The sequence below is a fragment of the Hypoxylon trugodes genome, assembly GCF_022578975.1.
Source record: "Hypoxylon trugodes strain CBS 135444 unplaced genomic scaffold F4822scaffold_14, whole genome shotgun sequence".
In the NCBI taxonomy this organism is placed as follows: domain Eukaryota; kingdom Fungi; phylum Ascomycota; class Sordariomycetes; order Xylariales; family Hypoxylaceae; genus Hypoxylon; species Hypoxylon trugodes.
In genome coordinates, this window is record NW_026250029.1 from 80,037 (window position 1) to 103,446 (window position 23,410).

At 46.5% G+C, this 23,410-nt stretch overlaps 5 protein-coding genes across 5 annotated transcripts; 4 read left to right on the forward strand and 1 right to left on the reverse strand.

Moving 5' to 3' along the window:
* Positions 1-152: 152 nt before the first annotated feature.
* Positions 153-1,057, forward strand: F4822DRAFT_101367 (uncharacterized protein). Its single transcript, XM_051452316.1, has 3 exons — positions 153-477; positions 546-751; positions 1,016-1,057. The coding sequence occupies exons 1-2, from the start codon at positions 187-189 to the stop codon at positions 645-647; spliced, it is 393 nt and encodes a 130-aa protein (XP_051308407.1). The 5' UTR covers positions 153-186; the 3' UTR covers positions 648-751; positions 1,016-1,057.
* Positions 1,058-5,440: 4,383 nt separating this feature from the next.
* On the reverse strand, positions 5,441-7,864 carry F4822DRAFT_101413 (cation efflux protein). Its single transcript, XM_051452317.1, has 7 exons — positions 7,475-7,864; positions 7,370-7,419; positions 7,269-7,313; positions 7,064-7,211; positions 6,725-6,999; positions 6,357-6,671; positions 5,441-6,249 (listed from the first exon to the last, which is right to left on the reverse strand). The coding sequence occupies exons 1-7, from the start codon at positions 7,557-7,559 to the stop codon at positions 5,827-5,829; spliced, it is 1,341 nt and encodes a 446-aa protein (XP_051308408.1). The 5' UTR covers positions 7,560-7,864; the 3' UTR covers positions 5,441-5,826.
* Positions 7,865-8,651: 787 nt separating this feature from the next.
* Positions 8,652-10,561, forward strand: F4822DRAFT_101433 (NAD(P)-binding protein). Its single transcript, XM_051452318.1, has 3 exons — positions 8,652-8,833; positions 8,910-9,195; positions 9,301-10,561. The coding sequence occupies exons 2-3, from the start codon at positions 9,001-9,003 to the stop codon at positions 10,321-10,323; spliced, it is 1,218 nt and encodes a 405-aa protein (XP_051308409.1). The 5' UTR covers positions 8,652-8,833; positions 8,910-9,000; the 3' UTR covers positions 10,324-10,561.
* Positions 10,562-10,780: 219 nt separating this feature from the next.
* F4822DRAFT_101455 (vacuolar membrane-associated protein IML1) lies at positions 10,781-16,676 on the forward strand. Its single transcript, XM_051452319.1, has one exon. The coding sequence runs from the start codon at positions 10,925-10,927 to the stop codon at positions 16,493-16,495; it is 5,571 nt and encodes a 1,856-aa protein (XP_051308410.1). The 5' UTR covers positions 10,781-10,924; the 3' UTR covers positions 16,496-16,676.
* A 2,568-nt stretch (positions 16,677-19,244) lies between these two features.
* Positions 19,245-21,967, forward strand: F4822DRAFT_101478 (Calcium/proton exchanger). Its single transcript, XM_051452321.1, has 3 exons — positions 19,245-20,537; positions 20,592-21,613; positions 21,673-21,967. Exons 1-3 carry the CDS (start codon positions 19,852-19,854, stop codon positions 21,705-21,707), a joined length of 1,743 nt encoding a protein of 580 aa, XP_051308411.1. The 5' UTR covers positions 19,245-19,851; the 3' UTR covers positions 21,708-21,967.
* Positions 21,968-23,410: the final 1,443 nt, after the last annotated feature.

Below are 23,410 nucleotides of genomic sequence, written 5' to 3' on the forward strand. Positions count from 1 at the left end.
TGTTAGCTTCTATCATTTATTACTGTCCAACAGCATTCGAGCAATATGGCACGCATTTCCCTTTCCAGCAATGGCAGCAATGGTAATCTGTAATTCGGGAAAGGCGGTCACAGGCTCATCCCTGTTTCGGGACTCGCACATGCGACTGTATTCTTGTTTCTTTCAGAATGCAGAACTCCTACCTACATGTACTTAGGTGCTACCCCAAGTACCCATCTACCTCATCTACCTACCCGTCGTCGCCTACAGCCTACATACATGCCACCGTCACCACATACATATCCGACTTATCCTGTACTGCGCCGTCGAACATGCGTACCACATAGGACCCTAGATGATATACATATTCTCGATCCCTTGCTACTTTTTCCGATCATATTAAAAACCGTCGGTTTTTTTTATTTTAGTTGGCCAGTTTTCATTAGATTTCTACGGGGCGGTATGTACGCCATGCTCTCAGGCTCCATGGATCTTCCCGTGAGCAGAAACACCATCTCCGGGGCTTCTTAATTCCGTACTCATCTCAACAATCAACTATTCGCTAGTGTACGCATGGTATACGCTTAACCATAGCCACGTCTTTATGGTTCTGGGCCGTTTGGGTAGCCGGGTCTGAACCACATTGGTTTAGCTACCTATGTAGGTAGTGCGGACAGCAACCCGTCTGCCCGCCTATAATTCCTCCCTCGTCTCTCTACATACTACATAAACGCGACAAGCATCACTTTTGGACAATTTCGAATTCCCGGCGGTGAGCACTTCGACCCCAAACCCCCTCGAAGGGGTAGCAAGCAGGATAGGCTGGGCGGGATAGATTTCTTGCATCTTGTCAACATCCGCTGCTGACGCGGCTGTGATACCCTCTGTGGCACAATAAGCATCCCTTGGACGATCCGTCATGAGGCTCAGCTTGCTATGAAGCCCGAGACCAGGCCGTAGTGTCACATCCGACGACACCCTTCAATTTCTATTTCCATCTAATAACGTAATAGAGACTAGCTGACAACCGGGCTAGACCTCTCAATTAGCACCATAGTATCTCGAATGGGTGATTTAATGCTATTCAAGACGTACTATTTCGGAATACTCGCTACGGGAACACGGACTCATTCTATTTAACACGTAACTCAGCCGAGTAGTTAGGTATGTAACCTCTATAGCGTCGCTAGTTTTCCTACCACTAAAAATCAACGTGAAGGTAAGTTAAATCATTGGTAAAAAGGCAGCCAACTCCACCTGCTGCTAGGTAGCCCCATATTCAGATGATTTCCCGCCGGCAAATGTTTTTCTTGGCTTCCTGGGTATTTTATCCAGTGACGTTCAGCGACGCGTATCCCGATCTCATCTTACATCTTCTTGGCATTCGGATCACTTCAATTGTTTGAAAGAAAAGAGAAAAATAAGAAAAAGCTCCATAGTATCAAGCTTTCACGTTACAGTTTCACAATGATCAGCAAGCTTGGAGGATTCTAGCTAATTAGAAGTTCCTAGGTACATGATCAAGGGCTACATACAAACGTACGCGCCGGTTCTTTTAGTCTTATGGGCCTACGGTGATGCCGCGGTAGAACGGCCTCGACCATCTTCATCAGCCAGTTTTCCCAAGGCAAGTACTTGGGCAAGGCTGCAAACTGGATATAAGCGGAGCTCAAAGGTCATTGATTAGTTTCACCCTTCATCAGCGCCCTTATTCAAGCCCTATTACGCAGTATCATAGGCTCCGTATCTCGATTACCGACTTGACACTAGCAGCTTCTTAGATCCCATATGCTAAGCTCTAGCAAACGGCAAATCACATGCGCTATTTTTTAGATGATCGATGAATAGAGCAGATAGAAAAGCCTAGCAAAAAGCTTTTCTACCTAGGTAGCCTAGGTTACTGCACTGATCTTGCCGAAGCGCTTTGACCAAGTTTCGCATTAGGCGTGTGTTTCTGACGATCTCAGAACTACCCAGGTACCCTTGTAATTTGGGCCAGAACGTATGTCATCCCTCCAGACAAGATCACCATTACTGGCTCCCCTCTCGCTCAAGACGTATTCACTCCAAAGCACAATTGTCACAGAATATGGCGCCAATGACACAGTATGAAATTACCGTGCTGGCAGGGTCCTGAACCATCTCGAGGATTTCTCTTCCCCTCAAACATGATCGGCGATTTGAACCGAAGATCTGGGGATGAGATCGGTGTTCCTGAACCAGCCTCCCCGACATCTGGGCGTGCGTAATAGGATTGTGCGGAGTTATAGGTGAAGTCATACAAACTCCTCCAGAGCGCAACGCTGGCGATCATTAATATCAAGGACATTACTCGAGCCAAAAATCGAAACTGGTGGCCTAGGACGTAACTCGTTCTCCCTTGCTAATTCGTCTGTTCGATCTAATCGTCAATGTTGGAGCCGATTTCTTCGAGGGATTGGTGCTGCCCCAAACCGCGCCCGCAGATCGTCAAGTGGCACAGCGCATAATGATCCGACCTCTCTTGATGGATTTCGGTACGCTACTGTAGGTGCGGGAGTTGTGATTCAAGTGAATAGCAGCTAGTATGCATCTTGTCAAAGCGCAGTCATTGGTTATAGAGTGAAACTAGGTCGTCAGCTGCCTTCACAGATCCAATTTGACGCCGATGCCAATGAAAATCGAAACATTGGTTGGGCATCTAGCGAATAAGCACCTGTTTTTCGTGGATCTCCTGATCCATTCATACCCTAGCCAACAACTCTTGCGATATTTATGAGTAACTTCAATTACAGAAAACAACTAGATACCGCCCCCAAAATAACGACAACCAGGTCGCGCACAAATCTGCCCACTTGTAACACGAGTCCCGCCTTCATCTTATGAAGGGAGCAGCTCGCCGAAAAGATTCAGTGTATGGTTCGGAGGAGTTCTATTGCTTACATTGTACTACGAATAGTGGTGAGGATCACGCAGACCCAAATCAGACCCATCGCGGTGCGAATTTTATCTTGACATGGCCAGAACCGCGAGATCGCCAGTCTTGCATCCAGATGGGTGAATATATGATGTTTACCAGTACAGACGCCCCATATGCCTCACTAGAAAGATTAGCTCCACATAGTAATCGAAACAGCATTGTGTTCCGTGATACAAAACAGTATTAGTTTATGGTCCATTGAGTTCTATTGCCCCCAACTGTGCAAAAAACTAGTTCTTCATCTTCGGGTGCTTTCTTCAGATCACCGAAGGGGAAGTGATTTCTAGTCTCATATCACGCTATGATGAAAGCGAGCCACCTTCCTTGATGTCAGCCTTGAGACATTATTTTGTCGTCGCTTACTAGCCCAACGCTTTAAATTTGAATCCTCTATGAAATCCAAGTAAGAGTAACTCCTGCAAAATTGGTGATGTTGTATTGTATTCTCGGCGGCTGTCTTGGAAGACCCCTAGACCGCCTCTATTTTATGCCGAGTCACGACCGGAATGCAGCTTCTGGATCCCGATCCTATTTCGCTTCCTACCGGATTAGCTTCCGCCAACAAGAGGCTCCGCTCCTGTCAACTCGCGACTTCATACTTATATGCTTATTAAATCTATAGGTAGCTGATTTCTCAATTGGCGCAAACATGAATTTTATTCTGTGCCAGTACTCATAGGAGTGGATACCGAAAACTACTCTTATATTTCGCAAAGCAGAAAAACTACACGCTACCCACGCCTACGACTACCTCTTCTACTATGACTTCTGATACCTCATGACTTCCGCGCTAGCGTTCTATTGTCTTGATTATATTCATCTCGTTTCGTTTCCTGTAGCTGTACCTAGGTGGGTTGAGGACCTTGGATATAGTCTCGGGTTTTATGCGCTATTATAACATCGCCGATGACTGAAGCATGCCATCGGCGAACTGACACGAATCCTGCTAAACAAGACATCATCGCCGAAGAGATCAGGCCACTAGCCGATATACAGTTATGATTCACGCATTACACAGCTAGATGCGCATCACCTAATGTCTCAAATCTAAGAATCTTGACATGCGGTGTATATAGATCATGATTATACCCCAGCAAAACACATATATCAAATCTATCGTCGTTCATGATGATGGCATAAAGGTAACACAACAGCGAACTATGTCGCACAGGAGGAACGAAATCCTTCACGGGCCGGGCCCGCCCGCCTAATTTAGCCAAGTATCTTCGAGCTGCCACCGCAGTGTATCATTCAGAAAAAGGTAATAATAATAATAAAGGACGAACTTAAACGCTCGGTTTCGGTACCGGCGAAAAACTCCCTATTAAACATTGACTTCAACCATGGGAGCAAGTCCCTGCAGGGCAGGGTATACCATCCGTAGGCTAGCCATCCGCGGCGCTGCATGCCGTAGGTAGGCTAGTAGGTAGAGGTAATGTAGCACCGGCGCGATGTCACCGCGGCTGGGAACAGGTGACAGGGCTGAGGAGGCCAGAAAGAGTCGAATACGGCTTTTAAGATGGAGGATTTCCGAAGCAGCAGAAAAACAAGAGATAGAGGGACAAGGCTTTCGAGAAAAAGAGGTAAAAAGATAAGGGTTACGAAGGATGGAAAATAGGTGTGGTCACGCAAGTCGGCTGTACTTACGAAATGCGGTTCGCGCCGCGGCTCCGTCACTCGGGTCCTGCCCTAACGAGACCAGGTGGACGAACACCGTACATACCTACATAAGCAAATACACGCACACCACACCTGTATTAGCTAGCTGATGTTGCATGTAACGGTGACGGATGACGGACAGGTAAGACTATCACGCGCGGGTTGGTTTCACGTTCAGCTATAGATGGATAAGATTAGATCCCCTTTGCTTTTCCCTTAGTTCAAATATAGTATAGGTTGAAGCCGACTTCGGAAAGTGAGTTAGCGGGAGTTCTAGTCAGAAGAAGCAGCTGGAAGTGCCGTAGGTTGTTGTCGTTGCTAATAGCATCTTTCGTATACGTAAGAGGTTACCTATACCCGCGCAGAAGCAGTAAAAGTCACGATACGCAATGCTGCCGGGGAAGTATGGAGTGGTAGGACGGATATGCAGAGTTGCTTCTTCCTGCCGTGGCTGCATACAAGGTATCTAGCTCCTTTTGCTTTTTTCTCGTTTTCTTTTTACTCCGATCTCACTCGGTCGCGAATAGGGTAATTTGGAGATTCGGCTTCCTTCGAGAAAGTCCAGCCCTGTTCGGACCAGTAAGAGAACCCCCACGTTGCAAGCTACCTGCACCTTAACCCCCCACGCTTACACCCCACGACGACGACATCGTTGAAAGAGTCCGTGGGAGAAACTCCTTTGTCCGCATGGCGTGGGGGGGAAGATTTGCTATATCTGAGGTCAGCTCGGTGGACTCGGATCTATGGATTCACACCTATGAACGTGGTGTGTGGGTATGTTTTGTGAACCGATGCCATGGGCTCGGGTTCAAGGTCGTTAGATAACATCTCAGGCCTGACGTTTTTAGATTGTGGTATGAGGCCATAAAGGTTCTCAGACACGGGATGATAGATTGCAGAGGACGGCCCGTGGGGTGGGATTTGTGAACTATAGGGTGGCAATGTGCTGGTGGCGCTGGGTTACTTTAGACAGATGGACGAGATTATTGTGTTCGTCGTTTCCCTGGCTTTGATGCGATTTCGAAATAATCTTTGGAAGATATCACCAATAGATAATGGACATAAGCTGGGGAGATAGCGAAAGCATTTATTTGTTCTGTATATGGCGCATATGGCGCGTTGTGCCAGTTATCTGTCTAGTGTACAGCCATCTTACCCCTGGATGCAAGCACTATATCTTGCAGTGTATAACTCCGAAAAAAAATCTCAACTTCTGTTATAATCGATTTTTAGATACGCATTGTGGTTGTGTTGCAACACGTTAAGCTCTCGCATAAGTTTCCGCACGCGATCTGGCACGGAGCCGCGACTGCTGTTATCTCGGGACGTCGTCTTCTAATCGACGCACCCGAGGCCGATGCAGTCTCAGGAGTAACGGCTGCAGGGTTTGGTTCAACCCGGATGTTGTCGGTGCTGTTGCGACTGCTACTGCTACCGTTACCTGTGGTTGACGTTGATGTAGGGGTCGCAAGCTCAGGCTGTAGGGTTGCCGAGTGGATGCCATATTCATGGAGACACTCTCCAATGGTTCGTGCGCGGTCCATGAAATCAGTCATCTCGTTATTAGATACTACAACGTGGGCTGTTGCGATCGATTTTTTCTGGTCAAGTCGCCATACATGTAGTTCATGAACGGATTGGATGCCGGGGATCTGCTCACCGAGTATTTATTGTTAGTCCAGCTCATTTAGGGGTTTCCGCCGGTTAATTTTGTTCCCTTTCTATGACACCGGGGTGGGAATTTCCTCAAATTACTTACCTTCTCGAGATCGTGTCTAACATCGTCTATGTTCACGCCTGTTGGAGCGCTCTGCATTAGGATTTTGCCGCTGTTCTTGACGAGTGGTACCGACGTCATCAGGATCATGAGGGCAATGCCCATGCTGATACCAGGATCGGCGTAGAATCTGGCGTCAGAACGTGCAAGCCAGATAATCAAGGCTGCGATGATTACCCCAATATTGTTACATGCGTCGCCGATGACGTGTAGTAGAACACCCATCATACCGAGGTCGTGCCCAGAAGATTGCAGATTTACGATGGTATGTCGATGCTCGGCATGGGCGCTAATAGGCTGTGGAAGTGTTAAAGACGCATCGGTAATGAACTGTCCAAGAAAGAACTTACAGTTAGGGGGATCTCGTCTTGATCTTCACCTGAGGTGTCACTAGTCTGTCCACCCGCCTCGACATTAACGTGGTTATGGGTATGATCATGTCCGTGATCCTCGGCATGGCTTTCGTCTTGCGCATGGTCGTGGCTATGGCTGTGTCCTCCATGGTCGTGGCCGTGATGTTCATGCAATAAGGTTGCGCTGATAACATTCAATGCAAACCCGACACCCCCTATAATGAGTACGAGTATAGGATTATCAACGCCTACGGCAGATTTATCATCGGCGCCTGTATCTCTGTGTTAGCAAGGCAACAGAGACAAGGCCAGCGCAATTTAAATCAAATGACTCACGTTCAATTGTTATGAACCTCTCAATTGATTGGAGGAAAATGGATATACCGAGAGCAAGAAGGAAGACGCCATTGAAGAAGGCGCCGAGTAGTTGAGCACGTGCCCAACCAAAGGAGAAGTTATGGGGAGAGACGGCACGTTCTGAGATCTGGTAGTAGGATCAGTCAACCAAGTTATCGAGACATGCGCGATGGTTCCAACATACAATAATGGCGACAAGGGCAACAATGAAACCGATTAGGTCATTCATCTAGAATGGTCAGTTAGGCGACACCCAATATACAAACGGGTACGTATGAAACATACATAATGAAAGGCATCTGCTAATAGAGCTAGAGATTTGGTATAAAATGCCACTGTGATTTATAATCAGCTCCAGTTCGAACTATGCGATAATTTGAATCTACATACCAACTAATTCGGCAATGAAAAATGAGAACGATATGCCAATAATGGCGAGAAGCTTCTGCTTCGATGAAAGCTTGAATACACCCATAACCGGTAGTTGGTATTGTAATGCGGTACCGAGATGCTGGATGGGAGTTACTTGGCGGATTATCGCCCAAGGTTAGAATTTACGGCCCCAGATATTATGCGGCCAGGTCTTTGAATAACTTCCCAGGTGGGTATCTAAGTTTCTAGATATCTATATCAATGTCATTAATATTTGCTGACTTTGATTTTGCCTGGAAATAATGGTGACTGAGAGTGCTTATTGATTTGTGGTCCCATCTTTTGTGTGTGCAGCTTCAGAGTTTCTCGTCTGCCTTGAGTCACGATTGGATCACATAATTTTTGGGGTATCGAGCGAATCGTAAGGAAGGAGGCATTTAGGACTTGGGCTCTTTACACAAATATTCGTGTATCAATTAAGTATAATCTTTGGGGATTTTATCCGGGGGGACTGTCGATGAAACATACAACAATCCCCGTATTTTTCGAATCAACCACGAAACGCGATATGCTCCAGGGATAGAGACCGGTCTTTTGCACTGACGAAAAAGACCCTGGATAGAAGTGAACAACACATTGTTGCGAAGGAGGGAACGTTCGACTAATATCTAAGCAGTTAGGTCACTCTTGTGGATTTGGGCCTTAGGCTAGACGAATAATGGTCAAAAGAATACAGCGGGAACGCAAATCTTTTCTTGTATTCATACGTTGTGGTATCTCATCGGGAGTCGGATCCGGCACTAGGGGAGCATGGAAGTTGTCGTGGCCTTTCACGAATATCCCCTGATGGATCCAACTTACCGGATCGCTAAAAGTCGGGTATTTATCAAATTGAGCTGCCAGATTCAGCTGCAGATGCATCTAGATCCATCAATCCAATGCTAGGAAAGCCTAGAAAATATCGAGGTACAGTAACACTGCATGCATCTCTTGATTAATTCTTATACCTACCTAATAACCTAAGCACTTTGTGAAGTGGTGGACCTTGAATATTGGTGTCGTGGTGCAAATGTGACCCATGTCAGGGGCCACATTGAAATACCCACTAATCGAGTAGATCAGGGCGGCGATCGAGTTGCATGTTCGACCAAGCAGATCATAAAAGGGATGAATCTGTGTATCATGACGACGTGTGGCGAGCACGATGCGACAGATGAATCAAAATCTCCCTTTCTTTTTTCACAAAAATACTGAGAGAAATCACGGCTCGCTATTTCACCAGTAGCCCCCGGCTTTCGAATACATTAGATCAGGACAAGGACATGTTCTTCAAGGAGTTCGATTTAACCCTGCACCACTCTTGACGTGGTCAAGACGGCAATACTAAATCAGCGCGTCATGAATGAAGCTAAACGGCCTAATTTTAGCTCATCGATGATGACTTACAAATGAGGAGTTTCTTATAGAATGCGACCGGGATCCTTCCGGAAATCTAGGTTGGCTGGGGATGGCAGATTTAGTGATGAGCCATTATCTGCATCGACATGCAGGCCTCTTCGCATACGGTTGGGAATATACTCTGTCTGGCGTCTTCGTTCCGATCGATTATTAGTCTCCCAAGTTCACGTTCCGTCTATCAATCGAGAACTGTGTTGAGGATAGCGACATTCTCGACGTTTCCTACTCAACAAAACGTGTTGCCACAAGGAAAATTATCGAAAAACATGGAGACCATCAGGGTATGTGTACAGGCGGCGGATAAATGCATGTTTCCAGTTTCCTTCTTTTCAACCTGTGGAAATGAGAGCTGTTCGTATCTCCAAGTAGACTAACACTATAGTTAGAATACCGTTGCGGAGAACTTTGGCGGCAGAGCTCAAGGCGTTGCTACCCATAAGTTCAGTTTGGACCAAGTTCCTGACCTAACGGGCAAGGTTGCCGTGATCACAGGCGGAAGCGAGGGAATCGGCTACGGCTGCACCTACACGCTTTTGAAGAATAACATTGCTAGGGTCTACATCCTTTCTATTTCGGAAGAAGTCGTTAAAGGTGCCAAGGGCGCCATTGCGAAAGATCTCGGCCAAGAAGCGGCAGATAGAACGAAATGGATGCAGTGCGACATGTCGGATTGGCCTAGAGTGAAGGATATTGCTGATGATGTCACAAAAGATAGCGACAGGCTCGACATCCTGATAAACAACGCGGGAAGAGGAATCATGACTTATCAGCTCACCGATTATGGGGTCGACAGACACATGGCCGTAAACCACATGGGGCACGTGGTCCTCACGTCTCACCTACTCCCGTTGATTAAAAAGACAGCAGCAAAGGGAGATATCGTGCGCATTTCCAATCAGGCGAGTAACGCACACCAGGCAGCGCCGAACGACACGAAATTCGAGAATTTGGAGGAGCTGAACCGCGATCTCGGAGCCAATGCCCAGTACGGACGTAGTAAACTTGCTAACATCCTATACTCGAGGTGGCTTGCACGGAATGTGACGAACGCGGGTCATCCCAGGGTACTCATCAACGCAACTCATCCAGGATTTGTGAGTACGAAAATGAGCAAGGAGGACATCTTCGAACCCTTTCCTCTTGGCGGATACGCAATGGCTGTTGGCATGGAACCTTTCAAAAAGAACCAGTTCGACGGTGCGGTCTCGACAATGTTTGCTGCGACATACGCCCGAGATTCGGGACAGTACATCTGTCCACCAGCCGTCCCAGAGCCGGGAAGCAAGCTTTCACAAGACGAGGAGCTTGCAGATAGGTTAATGGACTTGACTTGGAAAGTGGTAACTGAGAAGACGAAACATGAATCGGTTAAGCGGGGATGTCCTCTTGATGATCTCATTATGAGTTAGATGGATAATATGGGAGTTGTTGGCCTTGGTCGTATATACGTGATCCAGGTTCTTTAGTATTAGGTGTTTTCATTTTGATAGGACGTCGGGTGAATCGATGCAGACGGTTTCAGTAGTATGTAGTATTTTGAACAATGGCCATCTTATGAACACCATCCCTCATAATACCCAGGTCGGAACTCGTAATCAAAACTTAAGGAATTTGTCCGTTGTGAAGTTCATGTTTCCAAAAATAAATATCCTAGCGTTGAAGGTGTTGGTGTATTGAAGAGACAGAGAGAGAGAGCCAGTGGGGCAGAATTAGTGGAGGTAGGGTGTGGAGGCAGGGGCAGGGGCAGCTAAAGATGAGGGCGGTGAAGATTTATAGTGGATTTCTGCCGATTCTGCCGGGATTCTGCCCTAAGTGACCTGCCTGCCGCCTACCAGCTTCGTCGCTGGCGAACTTTCAAGGTTGCATCATAACTTTATCTCCTTCCAACTTATTATTCTTATTATTCTTTCTCAACAATGCTCCTGAAATCCATATCATAGACAGTCGACTCGGCCGTCCTTTCTATAATGATGCGTATTCATATTTTTGATATAGGATAATAGAGGCGCAATGTCTCGGAATGCCGCTCCCTCGCCCTCGGCACCCCGCCGAGGTTCGCCTTGGACTTCGCATTTGCGGCATCTCAGCAAGTCCAGCTTCGACAAATTGCCCGCTGGTTCGCCCACGTCGATGAACTCCGGCCCTAGCAACCCAGCGCCCCGAGATTTACCTTCCTCGAAAAGAATGGACGAACGAGTATGCAGTGTCACCATTAACGAGTCCGTCATTCGTGATGAGGTTCTCTTGAACCTCGATCTGTTTGGAGTGGCAATTCGGCCTGGCGCGTTGATGTCTATTGCACCCATAAAGACAGACCAGGACCGAGCACCAAGTTCTCAATATAGCACCTCGAGACAGGCATCATATCACCAAAGACTTGCCGCCGCTACTGCCGCTGCCGCTCCTATCGATGACCTCCCCAAATTCGACGGCGATACCAGTCGACGGTATATCTTCGTGGCGAAGGACGTCTCGAAAGAACTAAAAGCTAGGCATCCAAATATAGAGGTGTATGTTTCAAAACAGATTGGGATCGCATTCAATATGAGAAAAGGAACACAAGTGGTGCTAGCTCCAGTCGACCACCTCGCTCCAGCTGTCGAGGCCTCCCATGTCGAGCTCTCCTTCAAGGATATGTACTTGTCGCGTGCGGATATGTGGAGGCTCGCTGTCGCCGACTTGGCCGATAGGACCGTGTACAAGGGCCAGTTCTTATACTTCCTCGGAACAATTAAAGCAACCGTGAGTACTGTGTTTGTGGAAGGTCGCAAAGTTCAATCCGCCTTCTTCGGTCGCAATACCCGCCCTATTTTTCGAAGCGAGTCGGCTAGATATGTATTATTCCTACAAATGGCACGGGAGATGTGGGACTTTGACTCGGATGGATCAGGCGAGATTATGTTTTACAAAGTTGTAAACGGCTTCCTACCAGCTCTATTTAAGAAATGGGCCTTGCTCCAAGTTAAACACTTGGTCAGTATTGTACTCTTTGCAAGAGTTGAGTATGATACTGGGTTAACAACGGAATTGGCAAATTCTACCCTTCATGATGATTACTATACTGGCTTCCAAACCTCCGGAGACCGGCGTCCATATAAGGATTTCTATCGTGTTGTTGTGAGTGAGATGTCTAGCGGGGAATGGACCAAAATTTTGCATCAACTCAAGATGGAGTTTAACGTCTTTCGACGCGATATTAGCCTCCACCACCGAGAGGCTATGAATGATGCTATGGAAATCCCTGAAGATGCCTCTGCGAGAGGTACATCCACCGGCAAGATCAAGGCACAGTCTTCTTTGGCTATGCATGGGAACTTTCTCGAGGCTATTAACCTAGCGTCGTCTCTATATGCACATGATTACGTAGATCGAGATCTGCTGCGCACCGGCATATCCATAGTCGTTATAAGTCCCGGCCCCGGCGTCTTCGAAGTCGAATACGAGTCCCTGCGACGAACAACAGAAGCTCTCGTTGGGAACGGAATCGGTATTGATCTTATATGTATCCCGAATATTCCGTTACATTCCGTCCCCCTATTTCGTTATCGAAATCCTCACTTCCTTGAGGCGCACCAAAGAACACAAGCCCGATCAGTTAGGAGTCGCGAGAGCACGCCGAAACAGCCGACACCCTTAGCCGGCAGTTACACAACGCTTGGCGAATCCGTATCCCCTACGAAGGCCGCTGACTCGTCTAGTCGATTGGAATCTGCAAGTTCTACATTGTTCACTGATGAATGGGCCTTTGCAGTACCACAGTGGCTACATATTTCTTACTGGACTGGGAAGTCAGAAGAAGCTCTGTCATTCCAGGGCATTACCTTGTCTGCTTCGGCCCAATCTCCGAATGACTGCCAAGATGATTTTACAATTCGCTGTAGACTTTACGATCTGCAAATGAGATCCGTACTTGAGACTAATGAAATCGAGACGACCCCATTACATGCCGATCCAGTATACTCGAGCACTATTGGCAATCTTCACAAGGAAAGGAAGTTACTAGGTAGTGGTCATCGCCAGTTGTCGTCCATTGGCATTCGAAAGGTACCTGAAGCTTTGTTCGAACATGTTTATGGTTTCTCCAAGTTTATCCCAGACAAGATGGCGAAGGCCGGAGATACATTGCTGTGGAAACAATTGCAAAATTTCGACGAATCGAGGGCTCGGCTTCCAGCACACCGGCCTCTACCATCGACTCACCCCTACCGAGAACTTGAAGAAAGTGCCGGGAAACAATTAGTGGAAGATGCTAGTCTTTTTGGTACTTCTGTAGGGGATCTTAAAGTAAGCGGGCCGCCAACCGTGTTATCATCTAGCATTGCGTCGTCGAGTAGAGTCGGGCTAGAAGGATCTGTACCCACTGTGGCTTCTCGACGCAATTCTTCTACTCAATCGAGGCCACCTTCAACAAGACCCCCTAAGTTTATGAGACAAATCAGTCTGGGTCATCGCGGATTTGGTATTGCCGCTCCTAAAGTTGCGACAGCTGAAGTGAGGGCGGAGAATGCGACTCGGGTGGAAACCACCGGATCGGCAACCAATACCACTTCGAGTCCCAGGTCAAGCCCGATGACGCCCATTAAAACCGCGACACGACCAGGATCTTCAAAGGCAGCAAGCACAGGGAATATTCGGCAAATCAATGAGCTATCTGAATCAGCAGCAGACTTCGGCCCGTCAACACCCAGTCGTCCTATTCAAATTAGAAACCCTATACAAACTCTAGATCCTATCAGCACGCTGAGATCTGGTCAAATACCAGCTACACCCATTGCTAGAAGTGCGCGGCCTGATGACCGAGATCTCAGATATTCAAACGCCCTTAGAGAAGAGGATCAGAAGAGATTATATAATTCAAAGCTGAGAGCAGGAGGTGTACCAGAATTACCGTCCACACTCTCGCCTACTACTGCTATGGCGCCGTGGTTAGTGGTGCTCAACCCATCGAATCCCAATGCAAATAAAGTCGATGATTCGGTCTTATTTAGTCGATGGCAACATGTGTTTCCACGACCATCCGAGATGAGAGTTATGAAATGGAAATCATTATCCTGCCCTGCAGCCGTTCCGTTGACAACAGAATATTTCCCAACACAAGCTCAATTCAATACCGAATACCAACGACAACCTTACACTATTTCGCAAGAGGTAGATGACGAAGTCATTGAACAAACAAAATCGCGCGCTGAATTTCTTAGAGAGCTGGTCAGTGCTCGCTTTGCGCATGGGTTCCAAGTTGTGATCGGCCCATCGGTAGCTAAGGCGTTTGACCAAAAAGCCATAAGAATCGCCGATGTCTTCTCTATAGACAAAACCATCGGCGATGGGACAAGCATATTCATGAGCGTTGGTAATACAATTCACCAACTATCGTGTGTTAACGGCACAGAAGTTGAAGTGAACATCTATGTGCGGAAACCAACGGAGCCTCTACCCCACATAGGCCCGTCATCTGCATATAGACCAGCAATTCGTACCCTGCTCGATAATACGTATCATAGTATTGATGTTGACATTATGACCCCTAAACCCGAACGTAATTGGAATTATATAGATTCGTATCTTGCTGGACACACGGATGAGATGACCGAAAACCTTAGGTTTTGGCGTGCTCGGTTCGTGCTTATACCGATGTACCCACGAACGTCGTCGTCAGTCCCGGCAGCAAAGAATGAAGACGATGAGGAGGAGATTCGTCTTGAGGGCATCAAAAGACTAGCCCAATTATGGCAACGGCATCGATTCTTATCATCTTCCGAACGTCAGTTTCAAAGCGTTGGCGCAAAGAAGCGCGACCCCAACCCTCTTGATATTACCTACAAGACAGAGGACCCTTCAGTGGTGATTGCCGCAGAGATGGAGACACTTCCGATATTTGAGAGTGTCGAGACATCTCATCGCAAGGGCCTAGTATCGGATAAGGAGCGGTTCTCCAAGTCAAATTTCAATGTTGCGACTCTGGCTGAAGCAATTCAACAACCCGTCGAATTAGGAGGAATACGAATGCAAACGCGGCGGTGGCATTTCCGAATTCATTATCACTGTTTTATCGGATCTGACATGACTACATGGTTACTCGACAATTTTGAAGATCTCGAAAGCCGAGAAGAAGCCGTCGAGCTTGGAAATTCCCTAATGGTTCTAGAGGAGGACAAATCTAAGGATAAAGACAAGGAGGCTAGCAAAGACGCGAAGAAAGATCGTGATCGTGGCATCTTCGTACACGTTGAGAGGAGACATCCTTTCCGTGATGGTCAATTCTTCTATCAAATTGTTAGCGAGTATGCGAAACCTCACCCACTTGGCTGGTTCAATGCGAGGAGAAAAGATGTTTCAGTCCCATCTACACCTCTATCAGAAAATCCGCCCAAAGGTTCGCCAAGACCCAACCAGATAGGAATGCAGAAACCGATGTCAATTCATGAAGAAAATTCTCCAATATCAGGAAGTACGACGCCAACATTGGCAACGACTAGCGGGAAAAGGCCCAAAGTTATTCTGAGCAAAATGATGAAGTATGATGTTGACCATCGGAAAAAATCCTACCGGCCGGAGAGGATCAACTTGCATTATGACCGCCTTCATAATCCTGACAATTGCTACCATATTCGTATCGATTGGATGAACGTTACGGCGAAGCTCATTGAGGACACACTCAAATCCTGGGCAGCGATAGCGGCACAACATGGACTCCGTCTTGTCGAAGTACCTATTGCAGAGGCTTGTCGTATCAGCGATGTAAACCCGTTCCGAAGGCCCTATCGCGTCAGACTTGCACTGCCTCCTCCTGCGCAGCGTCCTGTAACATACTACGACCCTAATTCTTTTGGGCCACAAGTGCAGCCAGGCAAATACTACTATCAAAAAGCCCTACTGAGAAAATTCGATTACGTACTTGACGTCGAGGCGGCCTCCAACTTTCCCAATAACGTGGATGTCAGCTATTCATGGGGCAAGCCTGATTTCAAATACTCACAATATATCCATCGTTCGGGCATGACATTGGCGGAGATAACGGATGAAGGTGACTTTCTCCTCTTAGCGAACAGGTTGTACAGCAATCGGGCAGCTGGTTTCCAGCCGGCTCAGGCACGGTCCGAGGCCGCCCCCAATGAGCGCGTTTCACGGCTTATGAATACAACTGCGTATACGAATTATGGATTGGCGGAGCCTACACCGATATCATCGCCAATGTTTAGACCCGTGCTCTTTGCATCCGCTGCATCCCGAGCGCCACCTGAACCATCCGTTAGTGGGATGACCGGGCAGAAAAGCTGCCCACCAGCGTCTGCTGGTTTGGGCGAACCCGAAGCCCTCAAAGAAACGCTTGAAACATTTTGTAGCGACGTAAAAGCTCTCGAAGCATTTTATAAGGAGACGTTGGAGAAAGGTATTACGGGCACACCTATGGCCGGAGCGGCCCCACTGGGTCCTGAGGCCGTGCCTGATGCCAGTATCCCGACTTTGGTACTTGGAAGCAGTAATAATACTTCTGAGTTAGGTGCAAGTCATAGTCCTAGAGTGCCTACGCCTAACTTGGCCGGCTCGCTGCTCTTTAGACGTGGGAGCATTCAGCATTAGACGATTACGGCCTAACACAAAATCAGGATATATCGTGATTTGAGACTAGATCTCCAATGAACAACAAAGAAAGAGACTGAGACATATCATTCTCTTTTCCAGCGGTGAGACGTTTTGATGTCCAAAATGTCTCTAATTTACGAAGTACTCTAGAAGGATTACAATAAATTCTTTGTTCCAAGCGTCGCACAATACGGCGCAAAAGCAGATGCATCCTGCGAACGGCGGGTCCCTCCAATATTAGCAAGTCAGCACCAAAATCATATTGAGATTTTCATTGATTGATGACTGTACTATAATTCCAATTTGTACTTGGACTTTTCCATGATTAGTGATGACTGCGTGGGATTTACTTTCAATCTCACTTATATGCAGGACTATCAGGACTGTATTCTAGAAGTGGCTTAGGAATATCGGTGAAGTCAGCGGTGAATTGCGTAGCCCGATACGCCAAGTTCCAAGTACGATGCAAATCTGCGGTGCAGCCACCGTGTAAGGAATATTCCCTGCCCATCCGGAGACACTTAAGCCCCGGCCACGATATCATATATCCATTTATGATTCGTTATTTTATGGAATACTCCAACCGTGTCCGAATGCGATAGGATAGGTTTTTGAATCCTGCGCCAACGCGTGACGATGCCTGCAGGTTGGCACATGGACGGCACGAGAACAGACAGGATTTGGGCGTTTTCCTAATAAAGTGCTATAATACCTGTCGGCTCTGGAATATGGCGCCGAGGGGTTACGGTATTGCACTTGGGCAACATTTGCATTTGAATGGGAAATTTCTGAGGGTTGGCGGTATTAATTTATACTTGAAGATCGCACTCTCTATTCAACTCCATACTCCGGTCGCACAGCAGATGGAGACACCTAGACAGAACGCCACCTACGTTATACAGCCCTCCTAAGGAGAAATAGCGACCTAACATTTTTCGCCATATTTTAAACGTCTGACAGGTAGCATTCACTCCTCACATTTATAAACCATTGTTGGTTCCTTAGCACCCAGCCCTATTCCCAGGAACTTTCTCTCTCTCCAGTCGCACACGTAAGGCTTACGATGACTGATAGCCTAACAATTTAATAAGTTTTAAGAGTTGGCTTAGAATGATATAGATCCATATTAGTTGTTCTGATTGGGTATAAATTGGCCTCGCTTACCCTGATTAGGCCGTATAAGGAATCGATTGCGCGCGCCTAAACTCTTTTAACTTCTCATTTTAGCTGAATTAAAATGCTTTAGAAGATCTAATCCTAAAAGTTAAATGAGACCTGTCAGGTACGGCGTATCGTGCTTAAAAGGGACTGGGGGATAAAAGATATACCTCTTCAGGTACCTAAATACATACACATACGTAGGTGGATACCTTAGTTTAACGCAAAACCTGATCAGAGCGCGTTATTGACTTCATAGGTATCACGGTAGGCGCTAGTTTTAAACATCCGAAGCTACAGCGCTGCTTGATTTGTTTTTAAGCTTTCAAGATTAGCGTCATTATGCATCCATCCTTTGTTTTACGGGGGAGTCCATGTACAAGCTATGAAACTATGTTTGTGGAACTAGAGACCTAGCTACTAGGTACATACCTAGGTATATATAAGGTATATAAGGTTAGGTATCCAAGATAATACCCCATACCGCCACGTAAGTATAATAGTCAAATTCTTTCGGATAAATCAAGATTTTAACAGTACCAACAATGCTTTGGAGTCACAAATTTTTGCTGGTAAAACTAACAAATAGGAAATATATAATCTCCCTCTCCCGAAGGAAAACATCCGCTCCGGGAGAAAACACACAGCTGGGAAGAGAGATATCTTGCTACAAATTTCCTATCCCATCACCCTGACCCACTGTCTAAGGTGCCCAGATAACTAGTGTAAACTATCGCTGTAAATACGTGGTAAGTGCGTCGTCACCTCCAGGTACCATATAAATAACCAACAGAGTCATAGAGTTTTCAAAGAGAATCGATCAGTGCGACTTGGATCAGATAGAATCAGCAGTCATTTGATTGACTGGATATCAATTCAGAATTTCATCCAAACTGTTCAAATTGAGGAGGCCTCCCTCTTTGTTTTTATACCTGAGTACTTACATATCGTGCGTGTGGAGTGCCTATAAATGTATGTACCTAAGTACCTTCCTCAAGTACCGAGATACCTATGTACTTTCATTTCAGACCCTTGCTCAAAGTCACATTAGAGTTCGATCAGGGGAGGGACGCGAATATCCCACTGCCACAGCACGATCACATTCCTTATTTTCTCGTTAGTTCACCTCCAGGGCTAGTTTTTACACTTTCTTCTGAACGGTCAATGGTTCTGTTGTTTCTGCCCTACCATTCTTTTTAATTTGGTGGTGCCCCAGAACCAGCGCCTCTTTTGCTCTGCCTTAACTATTCTTACGCTCATTTTTCTAGATATTTTCCATTCGTTTACGTTGCTTTCTAATATTAATAAACCTGCGCATCTAATTAGGCTGACAATTCTCCTTCATTCGAGGCCTCACACGAGAATCTAGAGGTCATAAAAGGTTCGCGACCAACCGAAGAGAGACGCCAGGATATCATTTGGGGGAGAATATCAAAACCCAGCCAGCTACCGACGCATTTTATAACGTGTCCGACCCGACAGAACGGCCCCCAACCATCTGCAAGCAGGCTCGCTTGCATACCCCATATTTAGGACAAGGCTGAGAGCCTTATCAGACTACAAGCTATTAAAATGGAGGATTGTAAGTTAATATTGATGTCCTTTATGTGAATTTTAATTCACAAGTACTACATGATCCCCAGCCCTAGCTACAAAACAAAGCACGGCAGAGCGAAGTGAAAAAGAAGGACAAGAAAAGGCGACCAAGGCGATATAAAGACGCAAATTGGCGGGCGAAAACACAAAGCAATTGAGCGATGGCCTAGACATTGGTTTACATGATCAAGGGATGGGATGGGTGGGCAGGCTACCGTATTTAGGTCGTTTGTCACTCCATCGCTCTCCACACCGTTCGCTGGTTGAAGGACGCTTGAGTCGTTCCATCATCGTTCTAGACGCTAAATCATAGCGTCAAACATCGTCATCAACTCTCGATTCTCGATTGCACTATTTGGGCCCCTATCATTCTCGCCCTTCCTCTAAGCACTGCTCTGCCACTTTCAACACCAATTTCAATTCAGCATTCAGATTACCAAGGCGCGCCGACAATGTCCCGGAGCCTGTAGCCTAGCCAGCTAGCCTTGTACTCTATTTTTGTTTACCCTAATTCCCCCCCTCTAATCCTTTTGCGAATCATCCGACCCCGGTTGATCTGGTGGTCAACAAATATTCCACGTTTTTGGATATATACTTACATGATGGGCGAAATAGTTAATATGAGAAAAATGAGGGCCAAGGCCCACGCCGTGAGTCGTCGCAATTCCGGCGGTAGTGCTCGCTTCAACCCCTTTAGGCATATAGCCTACAACTCGAAGCGATCGAACACCATGGACGCGGCTGAGCGAGGAAGGGCGACTAGTGACGATGACACGACACATCTTGGTCCATCATCAAGCGCACCAGGCCGTCTCTTAACACCGATCCAGCAGTCGGCACGAAATAGCCAGGAGCATCCTCCGGAACAAGGCGAGAACTACGAATCCCAGGCGACAACTGTGCTCCCCGAACCTGATACTACTAGCAGCGTCCGACAGCGTGGTACACAGGATCTTGAAGCTTCCAAGGCCGAAATTCCTATCGACGAAGAGGATCATTCAAAAAAGAGGAAGGATACTGGTTTCTTTAAACACATAGAACCTGCTACTCCTTTTACGCCTTGGAATCAGACCCAGCGCGTCCTTTTCGGCTCCCCAATTAATATCTTAATATTAGCTGCACCTGCCGGTATCGCCCTACATTTTCTGCAATTCGATGGCAAGGTCGTTTTCGCCATCAACTTCGTAGCTATCGTTCCGCTCGCTGCCATGCTAAGCAATGCTACTGAGGAAATTGCTATGCGAACGGGAGAGGTACTCGGAGGACTTATTAACGCGTCATTTGGGTAAGTTTATTGCTACTCTAAAATTTGCAGAGCGAAAATGCTAATTAGAACAAGCAACGCTGTGGAGTTGATCGTGGCTATTATTGCCCTTACACAGGGTAAAATTAAGGTCGTACAAACATCATTGGTTGGAAGTATTCTCTCCAACCTTCTTCTCGTCCTCGGATTCTGCTTCTTCTGTGGAGGCATCAACCGCCGAGAACAGTACTTCAACACAACTGTAGCGCAGACCGCCGCTAGTTTGCTTGCTCTAGCTGTTGGAAGTTTGATTGTGCCCACCGTCTTCGCCCATACCGACGATTTCTATGAGGGCTCGATCCAGCTAAGCCCAAATGCGGTTCCCAGTCTATCTCACGGAGTCGCTATTATTCTATTGATCGTATATGCCTCGTACCTCTTCTTCCAGATGAAGACTCACGTCAAGCTCTTCAATGAGGAGAGCCAGAAAGTCGCTAGTAAACCACTTTTCAAGAAGGACCTTCCCCAGGGTGCCATCGCATCTGGAATCGCTAGAGCCGGCAATGCCGCTACTTACGCAGGCATTACTGACACAAACGGTGAACTGGTCGATAAAATGAATCGCAGCGCGCACACAGAAGAGGAAGAGGAGGAAGAAGGACCCCAACTGAGTTTCCCCGTCGCTTTTGCAACGCTTATCGGTGCAACCGCTATCATTGCGCTCTGTGCCGAGGGTATGGTTAGTGGTATCGAAGATATTACAGCTTCCGGCGCTGTTAGCGAAGAATTTGTTGGCCTCATTCTCCTCCCTATTGTTGGTAACGCTTGCGAACACGCAACTGCTGTTACGGTTGCCATTAAGGACAAGATGGATTTGGCTATTGGTGTCGCTATCGGATCGTCTATGCAGGTCGCCCTCCTCCTCATCCCACTATTGGTTATTATTGGCTGGGGCATGAACAACCAGGAGATGACTCTAGCTTTCGACACTTTCCAGGTCATTGTTCTCTTCGTTTCGGTTCTCTTAGTCAATTACCTTATTGGGGATGGCAAGAGTCACTGGCTCGAGGGGCTTATTTTAACGTGCTTATACGCGATTATTGCTACGTGCGCATGGTGTAAGTCTACCTGTTACTTCTCTTTGAAACTGTGGTATGGAAACTAATAAGTAATCTAGTTTATCCTACGATTCCCGAGGGCTCAACTGGATAAGTTCGACATACTTTTAACGCCACCCTCTTTGAAACGAAGGTCTCTGACTCCTCCCCTTGTATATTTTGGACAGAGGCCTTTTAATTTTAGATTGTGCCATATTTGGAATGGTCAAGTTCGTTTCTCCTGGAGTTGTATGGTTTGGGCCTCTAGACCTCGTTTACTTGATACCACAAATCTAGAATGCTCGAGTCGCCTCCATTGTATTCATATAATACGTATTAACTGTCATACATATGGGCGCAGATACTGGCGTTAGGTGTTGCGGTTCAGGAAGTTTCCGAACTTGAACGCGTGGTCGGTACTTCTTTCGATATCCTAGTCATACGAGAAGATAGGTTGAGATTCGTGGGTTATACTACATCCTTGTGACTACTTGGTCCACAAATTGACGTATTTTTTTGGTTTAATACCTGAAAGGCCTGAAGGGCGATTTCCCGGGCTTAGGGGTTCGATGATAGGGGGTCGCATTAGTTGCGGTTGAGGGACTAAGTCGATTTATGCTGATTACAGGACGCCTCAAGTGGAATTTGCTATGTTTGTGTTTCTAAAGTTATGTAAAGTGGTGGTTATGTTAAAAAAAACAAGGTTTGCGTTAATAGAAGATACCCTAAGATACGAAATCTGAATCCGTTTACCACCTAGACTGCTCACTTCTATCACGTGGCCGTGCTATATTGATGTTGATAATCGAATAGAAGGTAATCCGGTTTGCTTGTACAACACTCGTGGTACTATATCGCAGCCCTATATGCCGGTACTCTGCGTCATAGCAGGATTGTCGCACGAATAGGAAAATTAACTCAAAACTTGTAGCTAACCGACTGGTCGCCTACTTCTGTCACACTAACCAACAAGCAAAATAAGCGGAGTAAATTCACGGCATATAGGTAAGGCGGGGGACGGGATAGGATACCAAAATATGCAGCACAAACAAGGTCGTGCTGGGTGATCAGTGACGTGGCCCCACATGAAGGGCTTTTGTTTAGATATAACCTTGATTTGTCGTTGTGAGTCTGTGGGCGACGTATCATATTGTAGGGAAGCTGTTAGAGGCAGGAACAAGCATGGGAAGAGTCATACGCTGCCTGATGTGATGTGTCAAGGTGAAGATTTGGAGTTTCTGGGGGTAATTGGATGGTGTTTTGTGGCTTGATAGGTACACAGCAGCTAGGGCCTTACAACGCCAATAATATAAGAGATATAGATTTGATATATTTGCTGGAAGTGTTATACATCTGGCCATTAGGATTAGATGGAAGACTTGAATACGCGTCTGCCATCGTCACGAAGATGTGTTTTCGACAAGGAGCCGTGAAGTACTGGGTACCTACTCATGTTGTTAAGAATTGCTGTCATTATATATACGATGGTGGTATATATAGTTATGTGTAGTAATCCAGGAGGTGTCTTAGAATATGTTTGTTTGTCACGTTTGATATCAGAGACATGCATACTATATGCCTAGGGAGGTACATAAGTAGATACTCTGTCCTAGATTTAGAAATTGTATATTCAAAAATTGCTATATCATATAGCCTTTCAAGAACCCATATGCCTTTAAGGTAACTCAATTATATAAATAGAGGCTATATGCTATGTTATATCTATCTATCATACGTAGGATCTGTCGTCTTAAGGTTGTTGGCTACTACTCTACCTAAGTAGATCAGTTATTGCTAAATTTCATACCGCTCCTCAAG